Here is a 27,800-nt window from a genome sequence, read left to right as displayed (position 1 = left end):
TCATTTGAAATAACATTCTTATTAGTTTGCATTTTTGTGCATGCCCCCATATCACAGTATCAGTGTCACAAATAATAGAACCTTTTGTGCAAAACACTTTTACTATCTAAACGTCTTTGACATTCCAATGTAACTTTTTCAGAAGATCACTACAGAAATGAAAAAAGGCTAAAATTGGAATGGTATATCTAATAATGGAATGGTACATTATTGTCTAATAAGAGAGCGGTACACCATAATTCCTTAGGATCCAGAGATTGTGAAGGGGCATTGTGCAAGAACTACATTTCATGACATTTGCTTGCTCTTTGTTTGCATATTATGCTCTTAAATTTGCTGATGAGGTTAGATTTAAACTGGCAACAAAACAAATCTCATTAAACTCCATTCAGTAAAAGAGTTCTCTCTTGCTCTGAACCAAGCAGATTTCCAGGATGCGACCTATGCAAAATGAAAAGAAAGAATGTTCTCAGCATATTGGACACTACAAAGACAAAGAGCCAATACATATACACTTCCCTCATAATTGAACCTATTTATTATATATTCATATTATATATATGTATATAATATTACATACATAGTATTACATATATAGTATTACAGTATGCTGTGGATATTGGCTGCAAAAACAATGACGTTGTTTTACAGAGTCAACTCAAATGTAGCTGCAATTTTTTTGTCTGATTCACATGGGAAGCCCAGAAAAGAGGGCTGCTGTGGAGAAGGTAGTTGCATGGTAGCTTCAGAGGACTCTGGAAGAAGTGGATTATCTGGACCCCTTTTGGTCAGGGTTTAGGCCTGGGTATGGGACTGAGATAGCATTGATCCCACTCTTGGATGACCTCTGGTGGGAGCAGGATGGGGGTGGTGCATCCATTGGATGACCTGTGGCAGGAGTGGGATGGGGCGTCTATCCTTACTCTTCTTCACTGCTCAGCAGTTTTCGATACCATCAATCATGGTATCCTTCTGGACTGGCTCTGGGAGTTGTGGGGGGGGGGGCACAGTGTTGTGCTGGTTCTCCTCCTTTCTCTGAGGTCAGCTGGTGTTGATGGGGGGACACGATCCAGCCGGCAGCCCTTCCTTTGTGGGGTGCCACAGAGCTCAGGACTCTCTCCCCTCCTGTTTAACATCTACTTGAAGTGGCTGGGTGAGGTCATCTGACAGTTTGGGGCGAAGTATCATCAGTAGCTGATGATATTCAGCTTTATACCTCCACCCTGGGCCACCTGAATGATACTATGGAGGTTCTCTCTCTATGCCTGGCGGCTGTGGGGGCCTGGATGGGGTGTAACAGGCTTCAGCAAAACCCAAGCAAAACAGAGTGGCTCTGGGTTTTTGGACCTCCTGGTTAGAGACCTTCCATGTTTGGTTCTGCATGGGGTGGCATTGCCCCAGAGGGACCTAGTCTGTAATCTGGGGGTCCTCCTGGACTCACGGCTCCTGCTCAAAGAGCAGGTGGCAGCCGTGGCTAGGAGGGACTTTATGCAACTTCAGGTTGTGCGTCTGTTGCGCCTGTTCCTGGACTGGGGGGCCCTGTCCACAGTCACAGTCATGCCCTACAGACTGGACTACAGTGATTTGCTTTATGTGGGGCTGCCCTTGAAGTGTATTTGGAAACTTCAACTGGTGCAGAATGCAGTGGTGTGGGCAGTTACTGGCGCCAGTTACTCGGTGCATGTAACACCACTGCTCCATGAGCTGCATTGGCTTCTGGTGTGCTTCTGGGTGCAATTCAAGGTGCTGGCTGTCACCTTTAAAGCCCTTCATGGCTTGGGACCAGGACCATCTCTCCCCAGTGGTGTCTACCCATCCTGTTAGACCTGGCTGGAGAGGCATGCTCTGAGTACCATATGCTAAGGAGTGTTGGCTGGTGGGGCCCAGAAGGAGTACCTTTTCTGCCATGACACCCATCCTTTGGAACATCATTACCCCTGAAATTAGATTGACCCCATCCCTGTTGGCCTTCCGTAAGGCCTTGAAAACTTGGTGTGCCCAAGCCTGGGGCCCTGGGCATGGGATAGAGCCCATCTCCTGGCTTTGTGGATGATTGGTTGGATAATGCCTGGCTGCTATGTGTTTTATTTTTTATTTGGGGTATTTTATGCATTTTATTTATTTTATGGTAAGCTGCCGAGAGTCACGTAAAAGTGAGATGGGCAAGTATATAAATTGAATAAATGAATGAAAATAGGTGCTCTATATTTGGCCATTTAAATCTCAAATTTGGATTTAAGCCTTATCTGGAATGAGAGACTTAAAGAGCATAATTAAAACAATCCATTACTTAATAGTTAGGTAACTATATTTATGCTTGCAGGAGCCAGCAGTGAATATATTATAGCAATTTGCAACTGTGCCATAGTGAATATGATATGCAAACACTCTCAGTGTGAATGTTTAGCAATGGAGATATTTTCCAATGATTAGTTTGGTTTCATTTAATGGGTTATTTAAAAGCAAATATTGAAATTAAGGGACAAGTTGGCATGTTGTTCATAATGCTATTTGAATGGCATCTGCTAATATTTGTAAAAAATAAAAACCCTCAGCCAATTAATCCAAGAATAACACTGAAGAGCTAACAGGAATTTGCACTGATTTTTTTGTGGTCTAAATGAGAATCAGGAACAAAGTATTCCCCTCATCATGTTTTAAGAAAAAGAATAAAATTTCACTGTACCTCTTCTTTTGTACAGCTTCATAGATGTAAAAAATTGCAGCTGCTAGTCCCTTGAGAGAAAGCAGTTATTAGTATATTTGTGGTATTTCAGATTTAAATATAATAAAAGAATGAATAAATCATGTTAGTGTACATACAATTAACAAAGGCAATCCTCCTTGTATAGCTGCAGACCATTCAAAACCCAGTTTCTCATTTAAGAAGCCACCTAAAGTTGGACCTACAAAAGACCTGAACAGAAACACACCAAATTTATCATAGATCTAAAAATATATAAAATCAGAAAATAAATATGTAGCAGGGAAGAAGAGGTTGGGGTAATCAACAACCACACAAGCCTGCCAGGTCCCTTCCAGGAGCTCCATGCTCAACCCCTCTGCCTGAGTTGTGGTGCCTGGGTGTGGCTATTCCATAGGTGAAACAACTCCACTTGGGCAGGTAGCTATTCTACTACCACCTATTCTGGAATGGGGAGACGCCGCCCTCTTCTGAACTCCGGATGGGGCAGAATAAGAACTCCCCTTTCCTCTGAAATAAGCTTTCAAATAAATGGCTCCAGTTTTGCCCTTTGAACCAGGGTTACCAGGCCCAAGTAGTTTCAGAATGCAGGGTGCTAAGGATAAACCCCACCCCAGAGTGAAAAAGAATAAATGATTTTATCTTAATAAAGACAACAAAGATTTGATAAAATACGTGAGATGCAACAATTTATGTGAGGCTGGGAGATACTGTACATACCAAAGGTAACCATCATGAACTTGTAAACACCTGAGTAGACTGATAGACCAAGAATAGGAATGCATATAAAGCTACCCCAAAACTGAGTAAGCCACCTGGAAAAAAAACAAATGATTCCTGACACAGCCAACTGCTCATTTCCTGCCTACTTTAACTTGCTGGTTCCAGATCTCCTGGGACTTGAGTGATTGTCCTGAATTCCTAGACTCAGTCAGAAGAAATCTGTTTCTTAAGGTCCTGGCTTCTCCCTAAGACCATCAGCCAAGACTCAACAGAAGTAGATTCCTATTATTTTTTCCCCTTGAATTCCATCCCCTGTCTCTCACTTGAGAAAGATGGTGGTTATGTTTGTAGATCACTTAGGAATCCCCAGAGAGCCAGCTGGCCACGCAATCCACAGGTTTCTGGATCTACCACAAAATGCATATACAGGATGTACCAAAAGTCAGGCCCCACAGACTATTTTGTTACATACATACATACGGCGCAATATATATATACTATATATTGTATATATATACAATATATATACTCTCTCAGAGCTAGTAACCATATTCTGCCTTCTGTAAGGCAAGATGTTTGAATTGCACAATTCCTCTTACGTTTCACAGATGACAGGTTTGTATAATCAATATTCCTGACTTATCACTGGCTACATAGTAATGAGTAGCCAACACTTCCATATATGCATCCACCCTGATCTTTCTAGGCAGTCAAGAAACTCAAGCTCTGAGATGTACTCAAGCTCTGAGATGTACTCATGACTGTGCGAGTCAAGCTCAGTCTGTTTCTATAAGTAAGAATTTTTTGGCAGCTGCAAAAAGCAGTTTAGGAATAGAATGTATGACTATCTAAACATCTAAAAAGCTCTTTTTATCTGTTCACATGATTTTTCCTTGTTTTTTTTGTCCATTGTGAATGAACATAGCATTCAACTATTAACGTTAATATTTGCAGCTAGCATTAATAAGTTCTTATATTTGTTGTTTATTCGTTTAGTCGCTTCTGACTCTTCGTGACTTCATGGAGCAGCCCATGCCAGAGCTTCCTGTTGGTCGTCAACACCCCCAGCTCCCCCAGGGACGAGTCCGTCACCTCTAGAATATCATCCATCCACCTTGCCCTTGGTCGGCCCCTCTTCCTTTTGCCTTCCACTCTCCCTAGCATCATCATCTTCTCCAGGGTGTCCGGTCTTCTCATTATGTGGCCAAAGTATTTCAGTTTTGCCTTTAATATCATTCCCTCAAGTGAGCAGTCTGGCTTTATTTCCTGGAGGATGGACTGGTTTGATCTTCTTGCAGTCCAAGGCACTCTCAGAATTTTCCTCCAACACAACAGTTCCAAAGCGTCTATCTTCCTTCTCTCAGCCTTCCCTGTGGTCCAGCTCTCGCAGCCATATGTTACTACAGGGAACACCATTGCTTTAACTATGCGGACCTTTGTTGTCAGTGTGATGTCTCTGCTCTTAACTATTTTATCGAGATTTGTCATTCCTCTTCTCCCAAGGATTAAGCATCTTCTGATTTCCTGACTGCAGTCAGCATCTGCAGTAATCTTTGCACCTAGAAATACAAAGTCATTCACTGCTTCTACATTTTCTCCCTCTATTTGCCAGTTATCGATCAAGCTGGTTGCCATAATCTTGGTTTTTTTGAGGTTTAGCTACAAGCCAGCTTTTGTACTTTCTTCTTTCACTTTCATCATAAGGCTCCTCAGTTCCTCTTCACTTTCAGCCATCAAAGTGGTATCATCTGCATATCTGAGATTGTTAATGTTTCTTCCAGAGATTTTAACTCCAGCCTTGGATTCCTCAAGCCCAGCATGTCGCATGATGTGTTCTGCATACAAGTTGAATAGGTAGGGTGAGAGTATACAGCCCTGCCATACTCCTTTCCCAATCTTAAACCAGTCCGTTGTTCCGTGGTCTGTTCTTACTGTTGCTACTTGGTCATTATACAGATTCTTCAGGAGGCAGACAAGATGACTTGGTATCCCCATAGCACTAAGAGCTTGCCACAATTTTTTATGGTCCACACAGTCAAAGGCTTTAGAATAGTCAATAAAACAGAAATAGATGTTTTTCTGAAACTCCCTGGCTTTTTCCATTATCCAGCGGATATTGGCAATTTGGTCCCTAGTTCCTCTGCCTTTTCTAAACCCAGCTTGTACATCTGGCAATTCTTGCTCCATGAATTGCTGAAGTCTACCTTGCAGGATCTTGAGCATTACCTTACTGGCATGTGAAATGAGTGCCACTGTTCGATAGTTTGAACATTCTTTAGTGTTCCCCTTTTTTGGTATGGGGATATGTTGATTCTTTCCAGTCTGATGGCCATTCTTGTGTTTTCCAAATTTGCTGGCATATAGCATGCATTACCTTGACAGCATCATCTTGCAAGATTTTGAACAGTTCAGCTGGGATGCCGTCATCTCCTGCTGCCTTGTTATTAGCGATGCTTCTTAAGGCCCACTCAACCTCAGTCTTCAGGATGTCTGGCTCTAGCTCACTGACCACACTGTCAAAGCTATCCCCGATATTGTTATCCTTCCTATACAGGTCTTCCGTATATTCTTGCCACCTTTTCTTGATCTCTTCTTCTTCTGTTAGGTCCTTGCCATCTTTGTTTTTGATCATACCCATTTTGGCCTGGAATTTACCTCCGATGTTTCTAATTTTCTGGAAGAGGTCTCTTGTCCTTCCTATTCTATTGTTTTCTTCCACTTCCACGCATTGCTTGTTTAAAAATAATTCCTTATCTCTTCTGGCTAACCTCTGGAATTTTGCATTTAATTGGGCATATCTCCCCCTATCACCCTATGTTGCCTTTTGCTTTCCTTCTTTCTTGGGCTACTTCTAGTGTCTCAGCAGACAGCCATTTTGCCTCCTTCGTTTTCTCTTTCTTTGGGATGTATTTTGTTGCTGCCTCCTGAACAATGTCGCAAACTTCTGTCCAGAGTTCTTCCGGGACCCTATCTACTAAGTCCAGTCCCTTAAATCTATTCTTCACCTCCACTGCATAGTCCTTAGGAATATTAGTGAGCTGCTATCTAGCTGATCTGTGGGTCTTCCCTAATCTCTTTAGTCTGATCCTAAATTGTGCAAGAAGAAGTTCGTGATCGGAACTACAGTCAGCTCCAGGTCTTGTTTTTACCGACTGTATAGATGTCCGCCACCTTTGGCTGCAAAGGATGTAGTCAATCTGATTTTGCTGTTGTCCATCTGGTGAAGTCCATGTATAAAGCCGTCTCTTAGGTTGTTGGAAGAGAGTGTGTGTTATGCAGAGTGAGTTGTCCTGGCAAAATTCTCTCAGCCTATGCCCTGCTACGTTTTGTTCTCCCAGGCCATGCTTACCTGTAATTCCAGGTGTCATTTGACTGCCCACCTTAGCATTCCAGTCTCCTGTGATGAAAATAACATCTCTTTTAGGCGTGTTGTCCAGTAGGTGCTGCACATCCTCATAGAACTGCTCTACTTCAGCTTCTTCAGCATCTGTGGTTGGGGTGTATATTTGGATCACTGTAATGTTAGATGGCTTGCCCTGAATTCAAATTGAGATCATTCTATCGTTTTTTGGATTGTATCCAAGCACTGCTTTAGCCACTTGACTATTAATTATGAAGGCTATTCCATTTCTTCTGTGGTCCTCTTGTCCACAGTAGTAGATCTGGTGGTCATTTGATGTGAAGTGGCCCATTCCAGTCCATTTCAGTTCACTGACGCCCAAAATGTCTATCTTTAATCTTGACATCTCCCCAATAACCACATCCAATTTGCCCTGGCTCATAGATCTTACATTCCAGGTTCCAATGGTGTGTTGATCCTTAGAACATCGGATTCGCCGTTCACCACCAGCACCATCGGCCGCTAGCCGTCCTTTCGGCTTTGAGCTAGCTGTGTCATCACGTCTGGGGCTAGTTGAACTCATCTGCTGTTCCTCCCCAGTAGCATTTTGACCATCTTCCGACCTGGGGGTCTCATCTTCCGATGGTATACCGACATATCTCTGGTTGTACTGATCCATTGAGTTTTCACGGCAAGAATACTGGGGTGGGTTGCCATTACCTTCCCCAGGGATCGCATTTAGTCTGACCTCTCTGTCATGACCTTCCTGTCTTGGGTGGCCCTTCATGGTTTAGCTCATGGCATCATTGAGGTGCTCAAGCTGCAGCACCATGACAAGGTAATGATCCTTTGCTGAAGAAGTTCTTTTATTAGTTTGCTTTTAAATGTTACATTTATTTTTAAGAGGAAGTGGCTAGTTTTACATTAGGACTATAAAACCCAAATCAATAATCGTAAATTTTTCAAATGCATCACGTTCCTACCCATTACATACAAAATACTGGCTTGTGAAGGAAACAGTGTAATATATGTTCTTTAGCTGTGCTCATAACCAGCTTTCAGTGTAACAGTAAGGCCTGCTTAATAATACAGTAAAATCCAAAGGACAGCTAAATGACCATGATTGTGATCCAAAGATCAGAAACAATCAGCTGCCCCTATCACAAAAAACTATGATTATTCTGTATAGTGCTTTGGTGTCTTTGTGCAGTTCAATCTTCTACACTTCTGGCAAGGTCCTACATGAGTTAGTCAACAAATTATGGAGGATATAGATATTGGGAGAAATCATATTTTGCCAAAATTTAAGGTGCAATGTTTCTGAGAAAGCGCTGTTCTCACCAGCTAATACACTGATGGCATATGATGTGGCTGTGCAAGCATCACGGGCTAGTATCAAATAGAAATAGTGTCATCACTTGAAGCAACAATAGTTCTTCCTTCCTATGTCTGTGCCATTTTGTAAACCTCAGGTATGTTTTAGAAGATAAAGGCTGCTACATGTTCTATTGTTCATGAAGCACCACTATAGCATCCTGATGATGAAATGATGAAGCATTGTAGCACTGTACCATGAGCGTCTCCCCTTGGGGCATGCATGCAATATCATGATGCAGACAGAAAATGGGGAGGGCTTCTATTGGGATGCTGGGATGCTGCATTCATCAGTCTGACCCTCCCTTGTTTGACCCTCCCCCGCAGATGCTACTGCTCTACTTCCTAAAGGGTTATTTGTTTTTATATATTTCTACCAACCTTAGATCTCCCCGACTCTTAAGAGTTCCTTTTGTATTATGCTCTTTGGTCTGCATAATGGTCAGCAGTTGTATCTGTTATCATGAATTATATAGGTGTTTGATGAGTGGTTACGTACCCGAGTGCCCATAATGCACCGAAGAGTCCAGACACAAGTCCTAACAAGCTTAATCCTTCCTCAAATCCATTCTCACTGCAGAAGAAAAGGCAGAAACAGGGTTATTTCCAAAGACAATATTTTCAACTACAAAATATTTTAGAAAGCAGTAACCTAAAAGACAATAATTATATAATCCCAGAGCAGTGACGTCTGTAATAGCACTGCTTTGTCCTTAAATGTAGTGCAGAAAAGTACTGAGGGTCCTCTTTCTCCTCAGTGGAATAAATTCAGCATTTAAAATCTTTTCAGTGATTTGGTTTGCACACTGAACTCTGACTTGGTTTGCTTAATCATGGTTGTTTCTGGGATTGGCCAAGGGCCACACTTAATGTTCTTAACAATGGCCAAGAGCTGTATCAGATATGTGGGTTGGCAGTTGAGGGGGATGGGGGCACTTTGTTTAAACTGATATGGCTTTTGTTACATTCTTTTTTTCATGCGTTTCCCAGTTCAAACAGCAGGAAACGGCCATTAGGTTTCAGCTGTCATAAATGGAGAACACCAAGGTCAAAAAAAGAGAACCTGGGGGCCACATGTGGCCATGGATCGGGGGATGGTTACTCCAGTTTATTGAATAAATGGGGGTTGACCATGTATGTACAATACATTAATCCATGAACCATGGCATGCAGACCTTTCCACATATAATTGCTGAGTGGCATGGTGTTGTCTTGTGTTAGGTTATGTTAAATAGAAGCCATGGATGTATCTTATGATAAGCAAGACAGGGCAGGGAGAAAGAGAAGGAAAGCCTTTTCTAAACAGAGGCAGAGCCACTCCCCTAAATCATAATTTGGTTTAAACCAGAATAATCCTCTCTGTATATTTAAAGCAATCCTAGTACAGAACTGTAGTTAATTACTCTAGACTCTGAGACTAAAGAAAACATAAACATCAAGAGAAGATCACTTACTATGCACAACTGAGTACTTCAGGGAATATTGGGATACCAGTCATCGCAAGAGCAAAACCGATCAGGACCAACATCAGAATGAAAAGCCAAAGCTGACTGCAAAATCGTAAGCATAGACACAATGCTTCATTTCAGCTGTAATTCATAGTATGAATCCGTCTGTCTGTCTGTCTGTCATCATTTATAAGGCCATTCAACTCACAGTGACCTTAGAGACTTAGAGTCCACCACTTCTTTTATCTGTTATGTGTCATTCTCACTGGCTGCAATAACACTACACATGCTCCATTCTGTTAATCAGCACTGCTACACTAAACTTCTCCTGTTCCATGCTGGTGCTACCTGGACTCTAAGCCAGTTTAAGAATATTCTGCCTGGACTCTGGGTTGCTTTAGTGATTTGTCAGGTTTTTAATTAGCATTGCCAGGTACAGCAGCCCTCCATTGAAAAGTCCCTTGCTGCTAGGCTGTCCCAACTTTCCATGCCAAGAAAGTAATTGACAATTGTATATGCTCATAAAAATACATCTATCTAAGGTTAAGCAAAATCTATATGTACAGTGTTAAAGTGTCAAAATATGCATATATGCAGATACAACAACAAACTTTTAAATAAATAAAAAATCATTTCTTGCATTTTTCCAGGTTTGACTCAATAACGTCTGACAGAGCTACTGTTGCAAAAGCCTCTTATAACATCCGACTGACATGCAGAGAGTCACTGGTTCAAAACTCAGCAGAAGCCTTTTCTTTTCAATTACTATTTTTCTTTTCCTGAGCTACCCCCTTTACTGTTAGGCTTTTTTTAAAACAAGTTCACTGGTGCATCATTTTATTATTTTTCCTGTCATCTGAGGGGGAAGAATTTCACCCCAGTTCCCAAAATAGCTGGGAGAAAAGAAAAGAAAAAAAGAAAAAGAGAAAAAGAAAAGAGAAAAGAGAAAAAGACTCAAATATTTCAATGATGCACTGGTAGACTTACCTGAAAAGAAGATCCAAAAAAAAAGTAGATAGCTCAAGGAAAGAAAAACAGTGACAAAATCAAAACCAAAAGTTATTCTGCCATGTTTTGAACCAGGGACCTTCTGTTTGACAGAGAAATATTATGACCAGTATGCAACTGGAACCCCAACAGTAACAGTAGCTGGAGCAGAAATTAGAGCAGTGTTTCTCAACCTTGGCAACTTGAAGATGTGTGGACTTCAACTTCCAGAATTCCCCAGCCAGCATTCTGGGAGTTGAAGTCCACACATCTTCAAGTTGACAAGACTGAGAAACACTGGAGTAGTGATCCAGATGAGAGGGCGTTCCAGCCACCATGCACCATATCTAATTAAAGTGCACGGAGTTGCCAGCAAGAAAGTAAAGCACAACAAGCAAATTGAATAGCAACACTTGAGCTGGCACAAGCTGGAAAATACCCCTTTAAACCCAGAGCAAGAAAAAACAGGCAGTGTTTGCATTCACATTGGGCTGAGATGGATAGAGGATGACATTTTTTGTTCCTGCCCTCTAGAAACAGTTGGCTCATACGAAGGGGCAACCTGGCACTTAGCACATTCCTATGCCATTAGGGCTCAAAGCTGCCTAATTTCTATGGAGATATGTTGATTTCCCTGAAGGTATCTAATGAGCTTCAATTCATAACCATTGTTTAATTTTGAGCAATGGCATTTACATTTTGCCAATGAGTAACAAGAACCATGTTTCTTACTGCACAGGAGCCAGGGTGGGAGGCAGGAGATGGGATGTTGAGTCCCATGAAACAACATAACTTTTGGGGAAAGGCTACAGCACATGGGCCAATCCCTGAATCTCTAATCATCTATTGGAGAGCTGATACCTGTTGGCTTAAATGAAAAGCATACAATCGCCTAATTCCCTTCATATATTTGACTGCAATTCCCAGGAATACCACTCTGATCTTTCCAGATAAAAAGCTGAATAAAATTAGATGACAGTGGAATTCCTGTCTGGAGATACAATGTCTCTAAGCATTTCCATTTACAGGTAAGGAAAAACAGAATTATTCTGTCCACAGGCGGAAGAAAACATTAAAAAGAATACCTAATGCAAGGCAGTAGAATTCATTTATTGGGGTACAAAATTTTGATACTGGAAGGTAGTATATACACAGGCCTTCTCACTGATGACTTGATGAACAGGAAAACTTCAGAACAGGAAAACAGTCAGTGGTGGTAAAGTCAGTAAAGTATATTTTACCTTTCAATATGCAAGATGGGAGCAGGTCCTAAGAAAAAATAGCAAAATGCAGACAGCAAACCTCCAAAGATCAACAGCCACTTCCTTAAACTCTGTAAGAGATAGACAAGATCTTGAATCTCACCAAAATACCATATTTCTGTAAACTGAATGCATTAATTCAACCAATAGGGTACAAAGTGAAATAACAGAAATTATATGTCATTTCATACATTCCAAGTCAGTTCAAACAGAACCTAGCATTCATAGTTTTAGATAGCCTTTTGGTTTAATTGATTCCTTCAAGCTTTCTTTTACATTCATTAAATGTCCTCCATGCTGATTGGTCTCAAGAGGAACACCAGTACATGTTCTAGGGTGCAAATCTGATTCACTCAAGGCACCGCCCAAGCGGAAATATGCATCTAGCATCCCTTTGTGCTTCTATGTAGGAGAACAAGAGCTAGCTTTCACCTACTTCATATATTCCAAAAGCTTGAAATTTTGGTCACTGTAGTCCTAACATGACAATAGGGAATGAGGGAACAAGCAAAGCCTAGGGTGATCTGCAACCTGGCTCTTAGGGAGTTATGTCATACTTTGATGCTAAACTTCTATTTGATGAGCTCTATAGTTCCTCAAAACACAATATGAAAGCCAGTGCCTAATTTCCAGAAAAATAAAACAGATGAATGAAGAGTGGCCAATGAGGGCACTTCACACACATACACTACCTATGTTAGTTACATGTCATTTGAATCTATGTACTCACGCATACTTTCTCTAAAAAAGTAATAGGCAGGGAAGAAAATAATATTGGAAGTAGTCAGAATAATGGCAATTATAATTTACAGGTTATCACACTACCTATAGCACCTAGGGCACCAAGGTGCCCCCCTTCCCATGGTGCCCTAAGCATGTGCTTATTTTGCTTAATGGTTAATCCAAGGCTGCTCTCCATTATCATAATAAGATCCAAGCTCACAAGGCCAATATTTGCAGTTACTGCATATATAATTATTGTACTTCACTTTTCAGTTAAACAAGATGCTCAAAGTTGCTTCTAAATTAACACAAATGCAACATGGAAGTCAAGAACTAATAAAAATAGAAGAAAAGAATTATCAAACCCCGCAGCAGCAATAACAGTAACAAGTACCTTTAGTTATAACCTCCCAACCCCCATTACTCTAATGTTTAAATTACAGCCTGGTAGTACCTATGGTCTTCAGCAAAGGATCATTACCTTGTCCTGGTGCTGGAGCTTGAGCACCTCAATGATGCCATGAGCTAAACCGTGAAGGGCCACCCAAGACGGGAAGGTCATGACAGAGAGGTCAGACTAAATGCGATCCCTGGGGAAGGTAATGGCAACCCACCCCAGTATTCTTGCCGTGAAAACTCAATGGATCAGTACAACCAGAGATATGTCGGTATACCATCGGAAGATGAGACCCCCAGGTTGGAAGATGGTCAAAATGCTACTGGGGAGGAACAGAGGATGAGTTCAACTAGCCCCAGATGTGATGATGCAGCTAGCTCAAAGCCGAAAGGACGGCTAGCGGCAGACGGTGCTGGCGGTGAACGGCGAATCCGATGTTCTAAGGATCGACGCACCATTGGAACCTGGAATGTAAGATCTATGAGCCAGGGCAAATTGGATGTGGTTATTGGGGAGATGTCAAGATTAAAGATAGACATTTTGGGCGTCAGTGAACTGAAATGGACTGGAATGGGCCACTTCACATCAAATGACCACCAGATCTACTACTGTGGACAAGAGGACCACAGAAGAAATGGAGTAGCCTTCATAATTAATAGTCAAGTGGCTAAAGCAGTGCTTGGATACAATCCAAAAAACGACAGAATGGTCTCAATTCGAATTCAGGGCAAGCCATCTAACATCACAGTGATCCAAATATACGCCCCAACCAGAAATGCTGAAGAAGCTGAAGTAGAGCAGTTCTATGAGGATCTGCAGCACCTACTGGACAACACGCCTAAAAGAGATGATATTTTCATCACGGGAGACTGGAATGCTAAGGTGGGCAGTCAAATGACACCTGGAATTACAGGTAAGCATGGCCTGGGAGAACAAAACGTAGCAGGACATAGGCTGATAGAATTTTGCCAGGACAATTCACTCTGCATAACAAACACTCTCTTCCAACAACCTAAGAGACGGCTTTATACATGGACTTCCCCAGATGGACAACAGCAAAATCAGATTGACTACATCCTTTGCAGCCAAAGGTGGCGGACGTCTGTACAGTCGGTAAAAACAAGACCTGGAGCTGACTGTAGTTCCGATCATGAACTTCTTCTTGCACAATTTAGGATCAGATTAAAGAGATTAGGGAAGACCCACAGATCAGCTAGATAGCAGCTCACTAATATTCCTAAGGAATATGCAGTGGAGGTGAAGAATAGATTTAAGGGACTGGACTTAGTAGATAGGGTCCCGGAAGAACTCTGGACAGAAGTTCGCAGCATTGTTCAGGAGGTGGCAACAAAATACATCCCAAAGAAAGAGAAAACCAAGGAGGCAACATGGCTGTCTGCTGAGACACTAGAAGTAGCCCAAGAAAGAAGGAAAGCAAAAGGCAACATGGGGAGATATGCCCAATTAAATGCAAAATTCCAGAGGTTAGCCAGAAGAGATAAGGAATTATTTTTAAACAAGCAATGCGTGGAAGTGGAAGAAAACAATACAATAGGAAGGACAAGAGACCTCTTCCAGAAAATTAGAAACATCGGAGGTAAATTCCAGGCCAAAATGGGTATGATCAAAAACAAAGATGGCAAGGACCTAACAGAAGAAGAAGAGATCAAGAAAAGGTGGCAAGAATATACGGAAGACCTGTATAGGAAGGATAACAATATCGGGGATAGCTTTGACAGTGTGGTCAGTGAGCTAGAGCCAGACATCCTGAAGACTGAGGTTGAGTGGGCCTTAAGAAGCATTGCTAATAACAAGGCAGTAGGAGATGATGGCATCCCAGCTGAACTGTTCAAAATCTTGCAAGATGATGCTGTCAAGGTAATGCATGCTATATGCCAGCAAATTTGGAAAACACAAGAATGGCCATCAGATTGGAAAAAATTAACTTATATCCCCATACCAAAAAAGGGGAACACTAAAGAATGTTCAAACTATCGAACAGTGGCACTCATTTCACATGCCAGTAAGGTAATGCTCAAGATCCTGCAAGGTAGACTTCAGCACTTCATGGAGCGAGAATTGCCAGATGTACAAGCTGGGTTTAGAAAAGGCAGAGGAACTAGAGACCAAATTGCCAATATCCACTGGATAATGGAAAAAGCCAGGGAGTTTCAGAAAAACATCTATTTCTGTTTTATTGACTATTCTAAAGCCTTTGACTGTGTGGACCATAACAAATTGTGGCAAGTTCTTAGTGGTATGGGGATACCAAGTCATCTTGTCTGCCTCCTGAAGAATCTGTATAACGACCAAGTAGCAACAGTAAGAACAGACCACGGAACAACGGACTGGTTTAAGATTGGGAAAAGAGTATGGCAGGGCTGTATACTCTCACCCTACCTATTCAACTTGTATGCAGAACACATCATGCGACAAGCTGGGCTTGAGGAATCCAAGGCTGGAGTTAAAATCTCTGGAAGAAACATTAACAATCTCAGATATGCAGATGATACCACTTTGATGGCTGAAAGTGAAGAGGAACTGAGGAGCCTTATGATGAAGGTGAAAGAAGAAAGTGCAAAAGCTGGCTTGCAGCTAAACCTCAAAAAAACCAAGATTATGGCAACCAGCTTGATTGATAACTGGCAAATAGAGGGAGAAAATGTAGAAGCAGTGAATGACTTTGTATTCCTAGGTGCAAAGATTACTGCAGATGCTGACTGCAGTCAGGAAATCAGAAGATGCTTAATCCTTGGGAGAAGGGCAATGACAAATCTCGATAAAATAGTTAAGAGCAGAGACATCACACTGACAACAAAGGTCCGCATAGTTAAAGCAATGGTGTTCCCCGTAGTAACATATGGCTGCGAGAGCTGGACCATAAGGAAGGCTGAGAGAAGGAAGATCGATGCTTTTGAACTGTGGTGTTGGAGGAAAATTCTGAGAGTGCCTTGGACTGCAAGAAGATCAAACCAGTCCATCCTCCAGGAAATAAAGCCAGACTGCTCACTTGAGGGAATGATATTAAAGGCCAAACTGAAATACTTTGGCCACATAATGAGAAGACCGGACACCCTGGAGAAGATGATGATGCTAGGGAGAGTGGAAGGCAAAAGGAAGAGGGGCCGACCAAGGGCAAGGTGGATGGATGATATTCTAGAGGTGACGGACTCATCCCTGGGGGAGCTGGGGGTGTTGACGACCGACAGGACCCTCTGGCGTGGGCTGGTCCATGAAGTCACGAAGAGTCGGAAGTGACTAAACGAATAAACAACAAAAAAAGTGCCTATGGTTTTGCTCCCATGTTGCACCATAACTGAAGAAGCTGAATTCCAAGAATGGTACGGGCTGAGAAGATTTTAGTATCTATGCAGGACTCCACTTTTTTATTAGACAGCAGTATGTTTGTCTGACAGAACAGTCAATGGCTTGTGCTCTTCAGTCTTCTTCTTCTTCATATAGAAGAAACGCTGATTTAACAGATGCACCAACTTATAGGGAGCAGATATATCTAATCCTCTGAAGCAGGTTATTTTTTCAGAAGACCTACAGAGGGGAAAGGGTGACTAGGCAAAAAAACCTTCCCCTTCTACCAATGGAAATATCTCGTGAGCAGACTGTTTCTTCAGAAAGTTAGGATACAAGTTGTCTGTTTTCAGACAGGAGTCCTGCATGTTAAAATATAAAACTAATGAGTACTCCATGATCCTGTGTGCTATCGCTGACAATGGTTCTCCAAGTTGCAGAGAGCTGTGCTATTGGTGATCTTTTTGCTGTGAACTCTGTATGTGCAAAACACAAGTTTCATCACATCTATCATATCAGACATGAGACTTCTTGAGAAAAGACTTGATAGGTTTGACAAACTAGCTCTACAGTGTCTTCCACTTATTATGAATATATTTTATTATTATTTTGTAGTATTTCTTGGCTGAGGGATAGCATACTAAGGGAACTCAACAGAGAGACACATGACTTCATAGTTGATCTATGGGATTTGGTACGATCCAATTTCAAGACAAGGATTTCTATTATTTGGCTTCTGAAGCATGCCAAACCTAAATACTAATACTGGATAATCACAACCTATAGAACTTCACAAATTAAAATAAGGCTGGAGTAAGATTTTGTACTCACCGGTATTTTGTCACTTAGAAAACCAAGAAGCGGTGCAGTTAAGGAATAAGGGAGTGCTACTGCCAGGAATACTAATCCAACATAGCCTGCTGGCAATTTAAACTATAGAAAGAAAGCCAATATTCATGTTAAGGCATAAAAATAGTATATAATATTAATTGAACAGATTCCATTGACTTAGTCTGTTGAATAATGGGCATTCTGAGGCCTTTCAGATGTTCTGATTTATGTCTTTCTCAGTTTATTTAAAACATTTAACCCCTGCCTATCCTATACATATTTCTAGATGAATGCAGCAGTAACAGGATATTAAAACACCTGTTTAATTAAACACACACGCACACAACCAAATTAAAACATTCCTAACAAAAAAGATCTTCATCAAGGTGGAACTTATTTTGGAAATTCTGGAACCCAGGCACAGCTCCTGAAGGGACTTTTCTATAATCCTAACTGGCTGGATCCCTCATTATTAGCTTTGGTCCCTCACCATTCAGCTTGAAGGGGCTGAAGGATTTTGAAGTACAAAACATCTGGAGGGATTTCTTCTAACCATAATGATGCCAAAATGACACAAACACGTGTTGTGATGTCATAATGCAACTGTGATGTCATAATGCAATTTCCACTCTTTTTCTTTTTGTATCACATCTCATGCAAATACCTAAAGGGGGGGAGTTGGCACCATGACATAGTGATACCCATTTTGTCCGTTGCCCCTTCCTATCCCCCTAGGGACACCTATATTTCATTCCATTTACTTTATTGACTACATGGCTGAAGATGAATCCCATCAATTGTACTTAATTTTAATAATTTTCTCCTTCCATTGTTTTAAAAGTTATAATTTCTGAGATATGAGCTCATTTATTTTTTGGAGCACATATGGCCCTTTGGCACCCCTAATTATTTATATTTATTTTTTTATCCTCCTTTATTATTTTTATAAATAACTCAAGGCAGTGAACATACCTAATACTCCTTCCTCCTCCTATTTTCCCCACAACAACCACCCTGTGAGGCGAGTTGGGCTGAGAGAGAGTGACTGGCCCAAGGTCACCCAGCCGGCTTTATACCTAAGGTGGGACTAGAACTCACAGTCTCCTGGTTTCTAGCCCGTTGCCTTAGAGTTACTGTGTAGGAAGAGACACCTAGAGATGCAGCAACCATTTGAATGGTTAAATCAAGCAGCTAATATTCCTTACAGCCATAATTTATAAATCTTTTACCAAATCTATTATGCTTAATGAGTTATTTTAGAATGGATAGAATGTATCTAAAAGATTTTTTTCTTCCAAGAAGTACCTACTTTTTCCAAGACAAATAATGACATGGTAGGATCTAGAAAGGCTAAGCTCGCACTTAATCCAAATATAGTTAGACAAAGGATTATAACTTTTGGTAGAACAATAAGCTTCAAGAACGAATCATTTTTAGGAACTGAACCTGTAATTAGAAAAACACAGAATATAACATTAATCATTATAGTAATTAATCTGTAACTATCTTTTAGAGATTAAAAGATACTATTCCTTGATCTGAGCCTACAATCCTAAATTCAGATAAAGAAAGGGGAAGATAGCCTTTCCCTGTTAATGCCTAACCAGTTGTTTCAGTTACACAGGCTGACTCACAAATTGTATTCCTCAAGCATTTTCCTTATAAACAAGAATTAACAGGAATCATTTAAAATATCAATGATGAGCAGGCTCCACATGTCAGAACAGAAGGTAACCCCCTGTATACCACAGTTTCTCAACCTTGGCAACTTTAAGATGTGTGGACTTCAACTCCCAGAATTCCCCAGCCAGCCATGCTCCACTGGCAATAACATTGCTATAATTAATTTTCAACTCTGTAGAAACACAGTCATAGATCTCTACCTTTAATGCATTTGTTTCAGAGAAACAAAAACAGTAACCTCTTCCTGCAGGACCCACCCACCTGAAATACCCACAAGGTTTTTTTATCATACTATCATCATCTCTCCTGCCTCTCACTGCTTTCTAAGCTTTCACTGAGGCATGTGAGGTCAGACTGCCATTTAGGACAAAAAAGTATTTTGGCACACGTATAAATCCATTACAGTAGAGCTCTGGCATGTTTCCGAGTGTGCACAAAGGTAGCACCTGTCTGCAATTCTTTAAAACCACCCCATCTTTTCCTGAGATCATGTGGCAGCATGCAATCATGGGAGAAGATGAAGCTGCTTTCAAGAGTTGCAAACAGGTGCTGTTTGTGCTCCCAAGTACTTGAAAATATATTTTCCGAAATTTTTACCAGAGCACTGCACAACTCTAAAATCCATGAAACTATGGAAAAAGGTTCTATGAATTACAACCAGAGTCTACTTCAGGGATACTAGTGACAAAATAAACAATAGCCCGCTCTCTAGGAAAGAAACTTCCTAAGTTGAGTTAAACAGCACAAACCTTATTTTCCCCTTCCCTTCCCCAGTTTTAAAAAGGAAGGCAATAAAACCTCCACCTACCATAATTTGGTAAGATGAACATGTTCAGAGGCACCATAAGCAGCGTCACAGTTCCAAGTGCAATGAAAGGGATTTCATAGCCAAAACTCTGGTACAAAAAGCCACCAATTGGGGGGCCCATCACTAATCCCAAACCGGTAAAAATTTCAAGAGTACCCTAAAAAGAAGGAAGAGGCAGTAATGCAGTGAGAAAGGACAGACATCTGGCACCAGCAGAAAATCATGGTCTTGGTGAATACCTACCATGTATTAACAACAGTCTGCATGTGGTTTCTTGACTAGTCTATGTAACACACGTACTGAACCCCACTACAATAATTGCTAATATGTTTTACAGGAGCTGATCAGTGTTATGACTGGTTAAAACTGCAAAATAATATGGCAACCTATTTCACTGAATTGCTGTGCCATTTTAAAGCAACTGCTTCACAGGCCTTCTATGGCTTTTCTGGACACACCACCAAAGACCTTTCCACTGAAGCAAAGTGAGCTGCCTTATGCTTTGTTTAGAAATAAAGTGCCTCCATTTTCTGCACTGCAGAACCTTAATTAAGCCTGGGACAAGCCAGTTTGGTGTATTGGTTAAGTAACCAGACTAGAAACCAGGAGATGGTGAGTTCTAGTTCCGCATCAGGCACAAAGCCAGCTGGGTGACCCTGGGCCAGTCCCTCCCTCTCAGCCCTGGAAGCAGGTAAAGGCAAACCACTTCTGAAATCTTGCCAAGAAAGCTGCTGGGACTTGTCCAGGCAGCTGCCAGAAGTCAACGCTGACTCAAAAGGACAAGAAAAAAAAAGGTAATTAAAAGGACTACACCTCAATCAACTTTTCTGGCCTCCTAGATTAGCTACAGAGGTTATTCTGAATTGCTACCTTTTAAGGTCAGCCAAGTAGCTGGCAAAAGGACAGGATCAATTCAGTGACGGCCTTCTTGTCATGAAACACATATACACATAATGGATGTTTGATCTTTTTTGTCCTTTTTGAATAATAAATCTTCATAAACAAGTCCCTATTTAATTAATAATATTGAGCTGGATTTTTTTCTCTGCCTCTGCTAGTGGTTTTATATTATGTTCCTGATCTTACTCTGAGTTGCTCTGGGTTGTCATTTTAAGTTCTAAAACGTTTCTGCTTGTTTAACATTTTTTTAATGCTTAAGATGTGTTTGATGTTTTAAAACACTCTAGAATTCTTAAAGAGTGCTTTTCTGCTCTGAAATGTAGCATAAAATATAAACAATCAGCAAGCAATGGATTCTTGTGCTACAGGGAAAAAAGAAAAGGGAATAGGGAGGGGTCCATGTTTTTATGCAAACAGGACTGTATATTGTATATACCGTATACTGTATATATTTTATTATTACTACTACATATCACACTTTTTCTCTGACTGCCTATTTTATCTTCACAAGAGTAACTCTGTGGGGTACATTAGAGTGAGAGGAAAATTCCCTAGCAACTTTGTGGTAGAATGGGGCCTCAGAGTTCAGCATTTTAACTACTACATCATACTAATGGTTATTTATTAGAAAGATTACTGCTATTTATGTTGCTTAGGCATGAAAGCCAGCTAGGTGACTTGGGGCCAGTCATTCTCTTAGCCTAACCCACCCCGCAGGGTTGTTGTTGTGGGGAAACTAGGAGGCAGAAACATTTATTTACTTATTTACCACATTTGATCGGCTTCATGCATACCATAACTGTAGCTACATTTTGGGGGAAAGCATTTATGAGAATAGAAAATGAGGCTGTTCCTGCAGCAGAGAAACCAATGGCATCCATTGCTCGAACCAAAAAACACAGGGTTATGAATATTGGCCCGTCAGGTGCTTTGTCCAAAAATCTAAAGAGAAAGATACAACTAATCACTTAATCTCTTAGAGCAGAGAATCCTGCTTTAGTAACAGACGGAAATGTTTTTCTGCCTTGGGCAAACTAATCATCAGGGCATGGCAGGCCCAGCCCAAGAATTTCAGAGAATCAGTCCAGCCAAACTTCAGTTCTTTATTTGCTCACACCATATAGACAGAATCTTGCCAGACTAAAGCTACTCTACCTAACCTAAGGGGAAATCACCTGGGAGACTCTAGGGCGGGGCTATTCTTAACATCTTAATTTCACCACCATTGCCTCCTGGACTGTGTCTCCTCTTACCTTGTCCTCCTCCTTGGAGTGTGCTCCCTCCTTCCTGAGAGCCGGCAACATTACTGAAATCCACCACGCACGACTAGGGAACTTTTTCTGATGTCGACCACATTTCGTCCAGGGTGAGCTGTTAATGGACTGTACACAGTAGTGGTAGTGTCATCTTTTCTCTCTCTTTGGCCTAATTCATCCACGGCGCTAAACTGTATTGTGGTTTGTTGTCAGCTAAGCATGCCTTATCAGTCTACTTGCTATGGGCTCTTGTTATGTGCAGTCCAAGCACTGCTGTGCGTTAAAAATCACGACTTACGTTGTTTCGATATGGTGGCCTCCCATTCAATTTGTGGAACTCTTGCTGCGCAAAAGAATGGCTGCAACTAATCTGAACACTGCACTGAGAAAGGACCGTATGTGACAAAGTTTCAGGCAGATCTCCATCTGGCCACTTGTGCACATAAACTGAGTTGTGGATATATTCTACAGTACTTTCTGCTGTAAAGGCTGACTTAAGTATGTGGCTATTTTCATAAGGTAACAGCCATGCTATATGATGTTCTCCATTAAATAAAGGTCTGTGAATGTATCAAAATAGCTAAGCATTTTACATTATCTTAATTCATACAGGCGTTAAAGTCATTGTATTTTGACTGGTTTAGCAGTATTCTACTGCAGAATAAAATAAAAGTAATTTGTATTTCCAGCAATGCTCCAAAACATGGAAGTACTAACAAACATTTCACCCTGCAGAGTCAGGATAATTGCCTGGGACCTACAGCCTAATATCAAAAGGAATGGAGGAAAAAAACCCTACTTCAGTTGTTCAAAGGGACTAAGACAATGAACTCCAGTGACAACCCTTCCTTTCAAATAACAATTCTGGTTGAAAAAAGGAAGAAAGAAAGTAGATGCATATGCCAAAATAAGCTAGCCACAGAAACACAGTGGGGGCTTTTAGGAAAAGTTGCTGCATAAAACGGGTATCTATACTCACCCAAAGAGAATTGTGACACATCCTGATACAAACATACCAGCAACAAACATAAACTTTGCTCCAATCCGTGCAAGCTGTAAATTGTTAAAAAAAATAAATGCTTGTTTTGGGGACTTACTTATATTTCAAAAACAAACGGTAGATTTGTACATTTACATTTCTAACATTTTAAATAAATGAACCAACCTAGTTTCACAATGTGAAGAAAATGAGTACAATTAACTGTTTGTTGCTAACAGTTCATACAATAAATAACATAATGAAACTTTATGTAGTATTATCAGCACTATATAATGCTTATGACTACCAAAGTTTATTGAAAAGATCGAGGAGCAGTGACTGGCCAATAAAATGCTAAAAAAAAAAAGTTAAATACATTCCAATGCATCTAATTCTAAATTTCCAGTAGGATAAATTGGCCCCAATATTGCTGAAGCACTATGGAAAAATCTTGGAGTTTCATAGGAAATGCAAGCTAATACAACATCAGGCAAAAACAATTTATTGCCTATTTACAATGTGACTGCCATGGAAGGCATAACCACTCAATGCAGTCAATTTTCTATCACTACAGCTTTGTCTTTTGATTAAAGGTTCCAGGATTTAAGAAAAAAAAAACTAACATGTTAGCATGTCTTATGGAGATATGCTTCAGGAATGAACAGAAAACTGGTAGCTTATATTGGCCATCATTATCATTAGCTATGATTTCCAAACAATCTTATGGGTGCATAAGTGGGGTCCCTGTAATGATCTCTGGTGGGACCAGGATAGGGGTACTGCAACTCTTCCAGTCCTGCTTGACCTCTCATTGGCTTTTTATACCATCAATTATATTATCCCACTGAGCTGTCTCCAAAGGTTAGGAGTGAGAAGCACTGTATTGTAGCGCTTCTACTCTTTCCTGAAGGGATGGTTCAAGTTGGTGGGAATGGTGGAGAGAGATCGAGCCCCAGGTACCTTCTGTGCTGCAGGGCTCACTGTTTCTTCTGCTCTGATTCAACATCTACATGAAACCATTGGATGAGATCATCTGTTGGCATGTGATCATGTTCACAGTAAACTGACGACATCCAATTGTACACCTCAACCCCTGGTTAAATAAATAATACTGTCAAAGTGCTATTCACTTGAACTACTGCAATGCACTCCACATGGGGCTGCCTTTGAAGAGCACTTGGAAGCTACAGCTGGTCCAGAATACAGCAGCTTGAGTAACTGAGGATGCATTTTAAGGCACCCATATACAGTAGACTCTCAGTTAACCGGAACTCAAGCAACCAGCACTCTCAAGCAACCGGTACAAAAATCGAACTGGAAAAAACCCGGCACTCTCAAGCAACCAGAAAAAAAAAAGGGCACTCTCAAGACATGGGCAAAAAAATCTCTCTCTCTCTGCTGCCATCTAGTGGGAATTAGAGTTTAATAGTAACTCTCAAGCAACCAGAAACTACATTTATCCAGCATCTACCAATCCCCATGGGTGACAGTTAACTGAGAGTCCACTGTGACACTTCTACTTCAGGACCTGCACTGGATGCCAGTTAGCTTCCAGGTGCAATTCAGGGTACTGCGCGTCATCTTTAAAGCCCTTAATTCAGGGCTTGGGTAGCTGGGGACCATCTTCTCCCATTAAGATCTGCCCAATAAGATCTAATAGGATGGAATCACTGTGTATCCTATTGATTAGTGATTGCCATCTTCAAGTACCTCTTCAGTCACCACTGCCCTCCTCTGGAAAAATACTTCCTCTGATGTATTGGTACGTGTTGTTGTTGTTTTTTAAACAGTGAATATTTGGTTGTTACACCAAGCCTGGGGCATGGGAGAATGGGGGCTAGACTGTTGTGACTGCCCTTCACACTGATGGATTGGTCTTTATTATTATTGTAAATGTTTTAGTCATAACGCCTGTTTGTATAGGAATATGATACATTGTTGTTTCTAATCGTAAGTGTATGGTTTTAATCTGTATTATATATTGCGGAGTTCTATACTACTCAGAGTTGGCAGATTGGAGCAGTCTAGAAACCAGGCAGGTAGGTAGGTAGATAGATCTTGAAAGCTTTGCCTGCTAGAGATTTGCATTCATTTATCTGCTAGGATATATTCAACAGCAGACCGCTGATATTACATAAAGCCCTCTGTTGCCCTTGGGACATGATTTAGGAGTCTCATATAGTCCTAAATTCCTTGGTCACTACATAATTTAGAGATGGTTTTGGATTTCCCAGACCTGTTAAGAGTGTCAATGTTCGCAAAGTACTAAGGGCGCATATTCACTGAACAGTGTTTCAGTTCATATGCTCCGCCATTTAAAAGCTTGGACTATCCCCCTAAGTTCTGTTTACAGGACTGTTTAGAACATTATGAACTATTTTTCCAGTACAATGAAAATTTTATTTATCAGGCTATATAACATTTTTGTTTAGTCATTATGGTATTTATTGAAGATACTTACATATTTTCCCATTATCAAAGATGTCAGGAAGTTGAATAATGCAAAACATCCAAAAATAAGTCCAATTATTGTACTACTAGCCCCTTTCTTTTCTGCCTTAAAAAAAAAAATCAAATACAAAGACTCAGAAAACAAAAGCCTGTAGCATGCAGAAAATAATTACATGGCTCAAATTTTACAAAAGTGCCTAAAGGAACTTGGACTACCACAATACTGTATGAAAAGAAACTCTGGCTGTTGTATAATATACATGTTTTTTCCCTCCTGATTTTTTCCTACAATTAGTGTTTTTGTGATTATGCTTATATTTATGCGCTCCCTTCTAACTACAAGTCTTATAGTATTGTGAAAAATTACTGCAGCATTTCTTAAGTATAAAGCAAGAAGAGGAAAAATAAATTTAAATGTATAAATGCCTGCGGTATTGGAATGTTGATAGATATTGAAAAGTGGCATGAAAAATTAAGTTAGAAGAGCCCGCTTTCGGCTGCTCTTTGTACCACACCTCCCTGGGTTCAGTCATTTGTATAATTATTTTTATCAGGTTAGATCAGTGTTTCTCGACCTTGGCAACTTTAAGATACGTGGACTTCAACTTCTAGAATTCCCCAGCCAGCATGTTGAAGTCCACATATCTTAAAGTTGCTAAGATCGAAAAACACTGGCTTAGATGTTTATCATGTGCTAGCAACTGAGAAAACTGCACATACATACCAAAGTCAGAGTGATATTGTGTGTGTGTGTGTGTTTGCGTGTGTGTGTGAGAGAGAGAGAAAGAGAGAGTTGGAAACCAAAAGGACCATTATTACAGCAAGTGAGGTGAGGCAATCATTTTTTAAAGTGTTCTCATAATTATGCAAGTACTTTCTGGGTAGTGAGAGCTGCTGAATTCTCTTTGAAAAGCAGAACAGTGTGAACAATGGTGCTCAGTCCTCAAAGACTGGGAGTTTACAACTTTGTAGAAGCAGCTTTTAAAAGGCTGTTTAAACCCTTTTGGGAATCTAATCCAACTGACAGGCAAGGATATCCAGTTGGGAGACTTGCACATAATTATTTGCTTTTTAAAAAATAACGAGAGTCCGCAAATAGACAATGAACAAGACTGTTATATTAAACTAATTCAGAATGGCACCCAGTTTTTGAAATGTCATAACTCCTATGCTTCTTCTACATATTTGCATAAAAGTACTAGATTGGGGAGGGAGACAAAACGCTTTTTCTAGCAACAGTTTACAAAATGTGAGTTCTTTGTATTCTGTGAAATGCAAACTGCTACAAGGGTAAATGAGCCTTTAAGCTGCGCTAAGTGCTACGGAGTTCTTCATTAAAGCATCTTATTATAGACACTTGTTTTAAATGCATACATCCATTTACCTCTCTTGGGAAGAAGGGGCCCAGAATCGAGTAGCAAACCATTGAACTGAAGTTGAGAGATGCTGTTGCTATCAGGATAAACACCTGCTCTCTGGTCATCCGCCTGGGTTCCTCATTGGCAACCTTTGATCTATCATTATCTGAGCAGCAAAAATCTCTCTTAGAACAGAAAAAAGGAATGCAGCATTCAAAACTAACAGTTGGAAACAAACAACTATGGATTTCTTACACTGATCAGCTAGCAAAGAAATACAGAAACTTACGAATGAATCCTGCTCCTAATTAATTTTATTTTACTCCATTCAGTTGTGTCTGATTCTCGGAAACTGCCTGGACAAGTCCCTGCAGTTTACTTGGCAAGGTTTTTCAGAAGAGGTTTGCCATTGCCTGCTTCCTAGGACTGAGAGAGAGTGGCTGGCCCAAGATCAGCCAGCTGGCTTTGTGCCTCAGGCAGGACTAATCATTTAATGATTTTCATTATGACTTTTTTTTGCTGTTCAGCTTTCTTTACTTTTCCTTTAAAGAGGTCCCTTCCACTCCTTTATTGAACAGCCTCTACAGTTTCCCAAGTTCTAGCCCAGTATCTTTAACCACTAGACCAAGCTGGCTTTATTTATTTATTTACATTTATTTTATATATAATTTATTAAATAAATTTTATATTTATTTTTATATAAATAAAAGACTCGGGAATTCCCAGCACTAGCTCGCTCCCGGACCCCTCTCACCTGGAATCTCGCCAACCTGGGGACCCGCCGCTTCGTAGCTTCCCATAGCCATGGGGCTCCTGCTCTAAGGCGGCTTGGAAGGAGCACGGGGTCGAAAAGCTTCAGCTCGTGCAGTCAGGAACTGCCCCAGGCGTCGCAGGAGCACCGGAGGAAATTCAGCCGGAAGCCGAGATCTAGCCAAGCCTAGGATCCCTCCTTTAGTTAGACGCTGCGGTCGAAAATTAAATCATCCATATTCGCGGTCAGGAACCCAGATTTATAGCTATGAGAATGTCTCAGGCATCCGTCAACGCACTTTCGAAATAAATGACGTAAAGTTTGCTTCCAGTGAGGCTCGACTCCCGGCAACTTATTTTCGGGAACAATGGTCGGTACTTTCTTCCGGCTTTTTTTTTCCTTTTTTCTTTACTTCCCAGTTTAGTTTATCGACCTGGATTTCCCTTGATCTCCCCTCCAAATGTTAAGTGTTCCGACCTTGCTTTGCTTTTTGATATCAGCCAAACCTAAGTAGACGAG

The 27,800-nt window shown here is 40.8% G+C and overlaps 1 protein-coding gene across 1 annotated transcript; it reads right to left on the bottom strand.

Moving 5' to 3' along the window:
• Positions 1 to 27,363, bottom strand: SLC18B1 (solute carrier family 18 member B1). The gene is made up of 14 exons (XM_063309843.1): positions 27,285 to 27,363; positions 26,557 to 26,696; positions 25,183 to 25,278; positions 22,722 to 22,795; positions 21,281 to 21,428; positions 19,587 to 19,743; positions 18,405 to 18,541; positions 17,096 to 17,197; positions 11,818 to 11,909; positions 9,596 to 9,691; positions 8,641 to 8,715; positions 2,824 to 2,917; positions 2,687 to 2,736; positions 1 to 441 (listed from the first exon to the last, which is right to left on the bottom strand). The coding sequence occupies exons 1-14, from the start codon at positions 27,334 to 27,336 to the stop codon at positions 378 to 380; spliced, it is 1,377 nt and encodes a 458-aa protein (XP_063165913.1). The 5' UTR covers positions 27,337 to 27,363; the 3' UTR covers positions 1 to 377.
• Positions 27,364 to 27,800: the final 437 nt, after the last annotated feature.

The sequence above is a fragment of the Candoia aspera genome, chromosome 1 (assembly GCF_035149785.1).
Source record: "Candoia aspera isolate rCanAsp1 chromosome 1, rCanAsp1.hap2, whole genome shotgun sequence".
In the NCBI taxonomy this organism is placed as follows: domain Eukaryota; kingdom Metazoa; phylum Chordata; class Lepidosauria; order Squamata; family Boidae; genus Candoia; species Candoia aspera.
This window is presented reverse-complemented; position numbering and strand designations above follow the sequence as displayed.

What these genes read in the sequence shown, in the direction of transcription:
- SLC18B1 (XM_063309843.1), bottom strand. Translation starts at nt 27,336, where the DNA reads ATGGCTATGGGAAGCTACGAAGCGGCGGGTCCCCAGGTTGGCGAGATT. An exon ending in AAAATGTAGCTACAGTTATG is followed by an intron (nt 19,744 to 21,280) that starts GTATGCATGAAG and finishes CCTTCTTTTTAG; the next exon opens with GGTACTCTTGAAATTTTTAC. An exon ending in TTCTAAGTGACAAAATACCG is followed by an intron (nt 11,910 to 17,095) that starts GTGAGTACAAAA and finishes TATCTCTTACAG; the next exon opens with AGTTTAAGGAAGTGGCTGTT.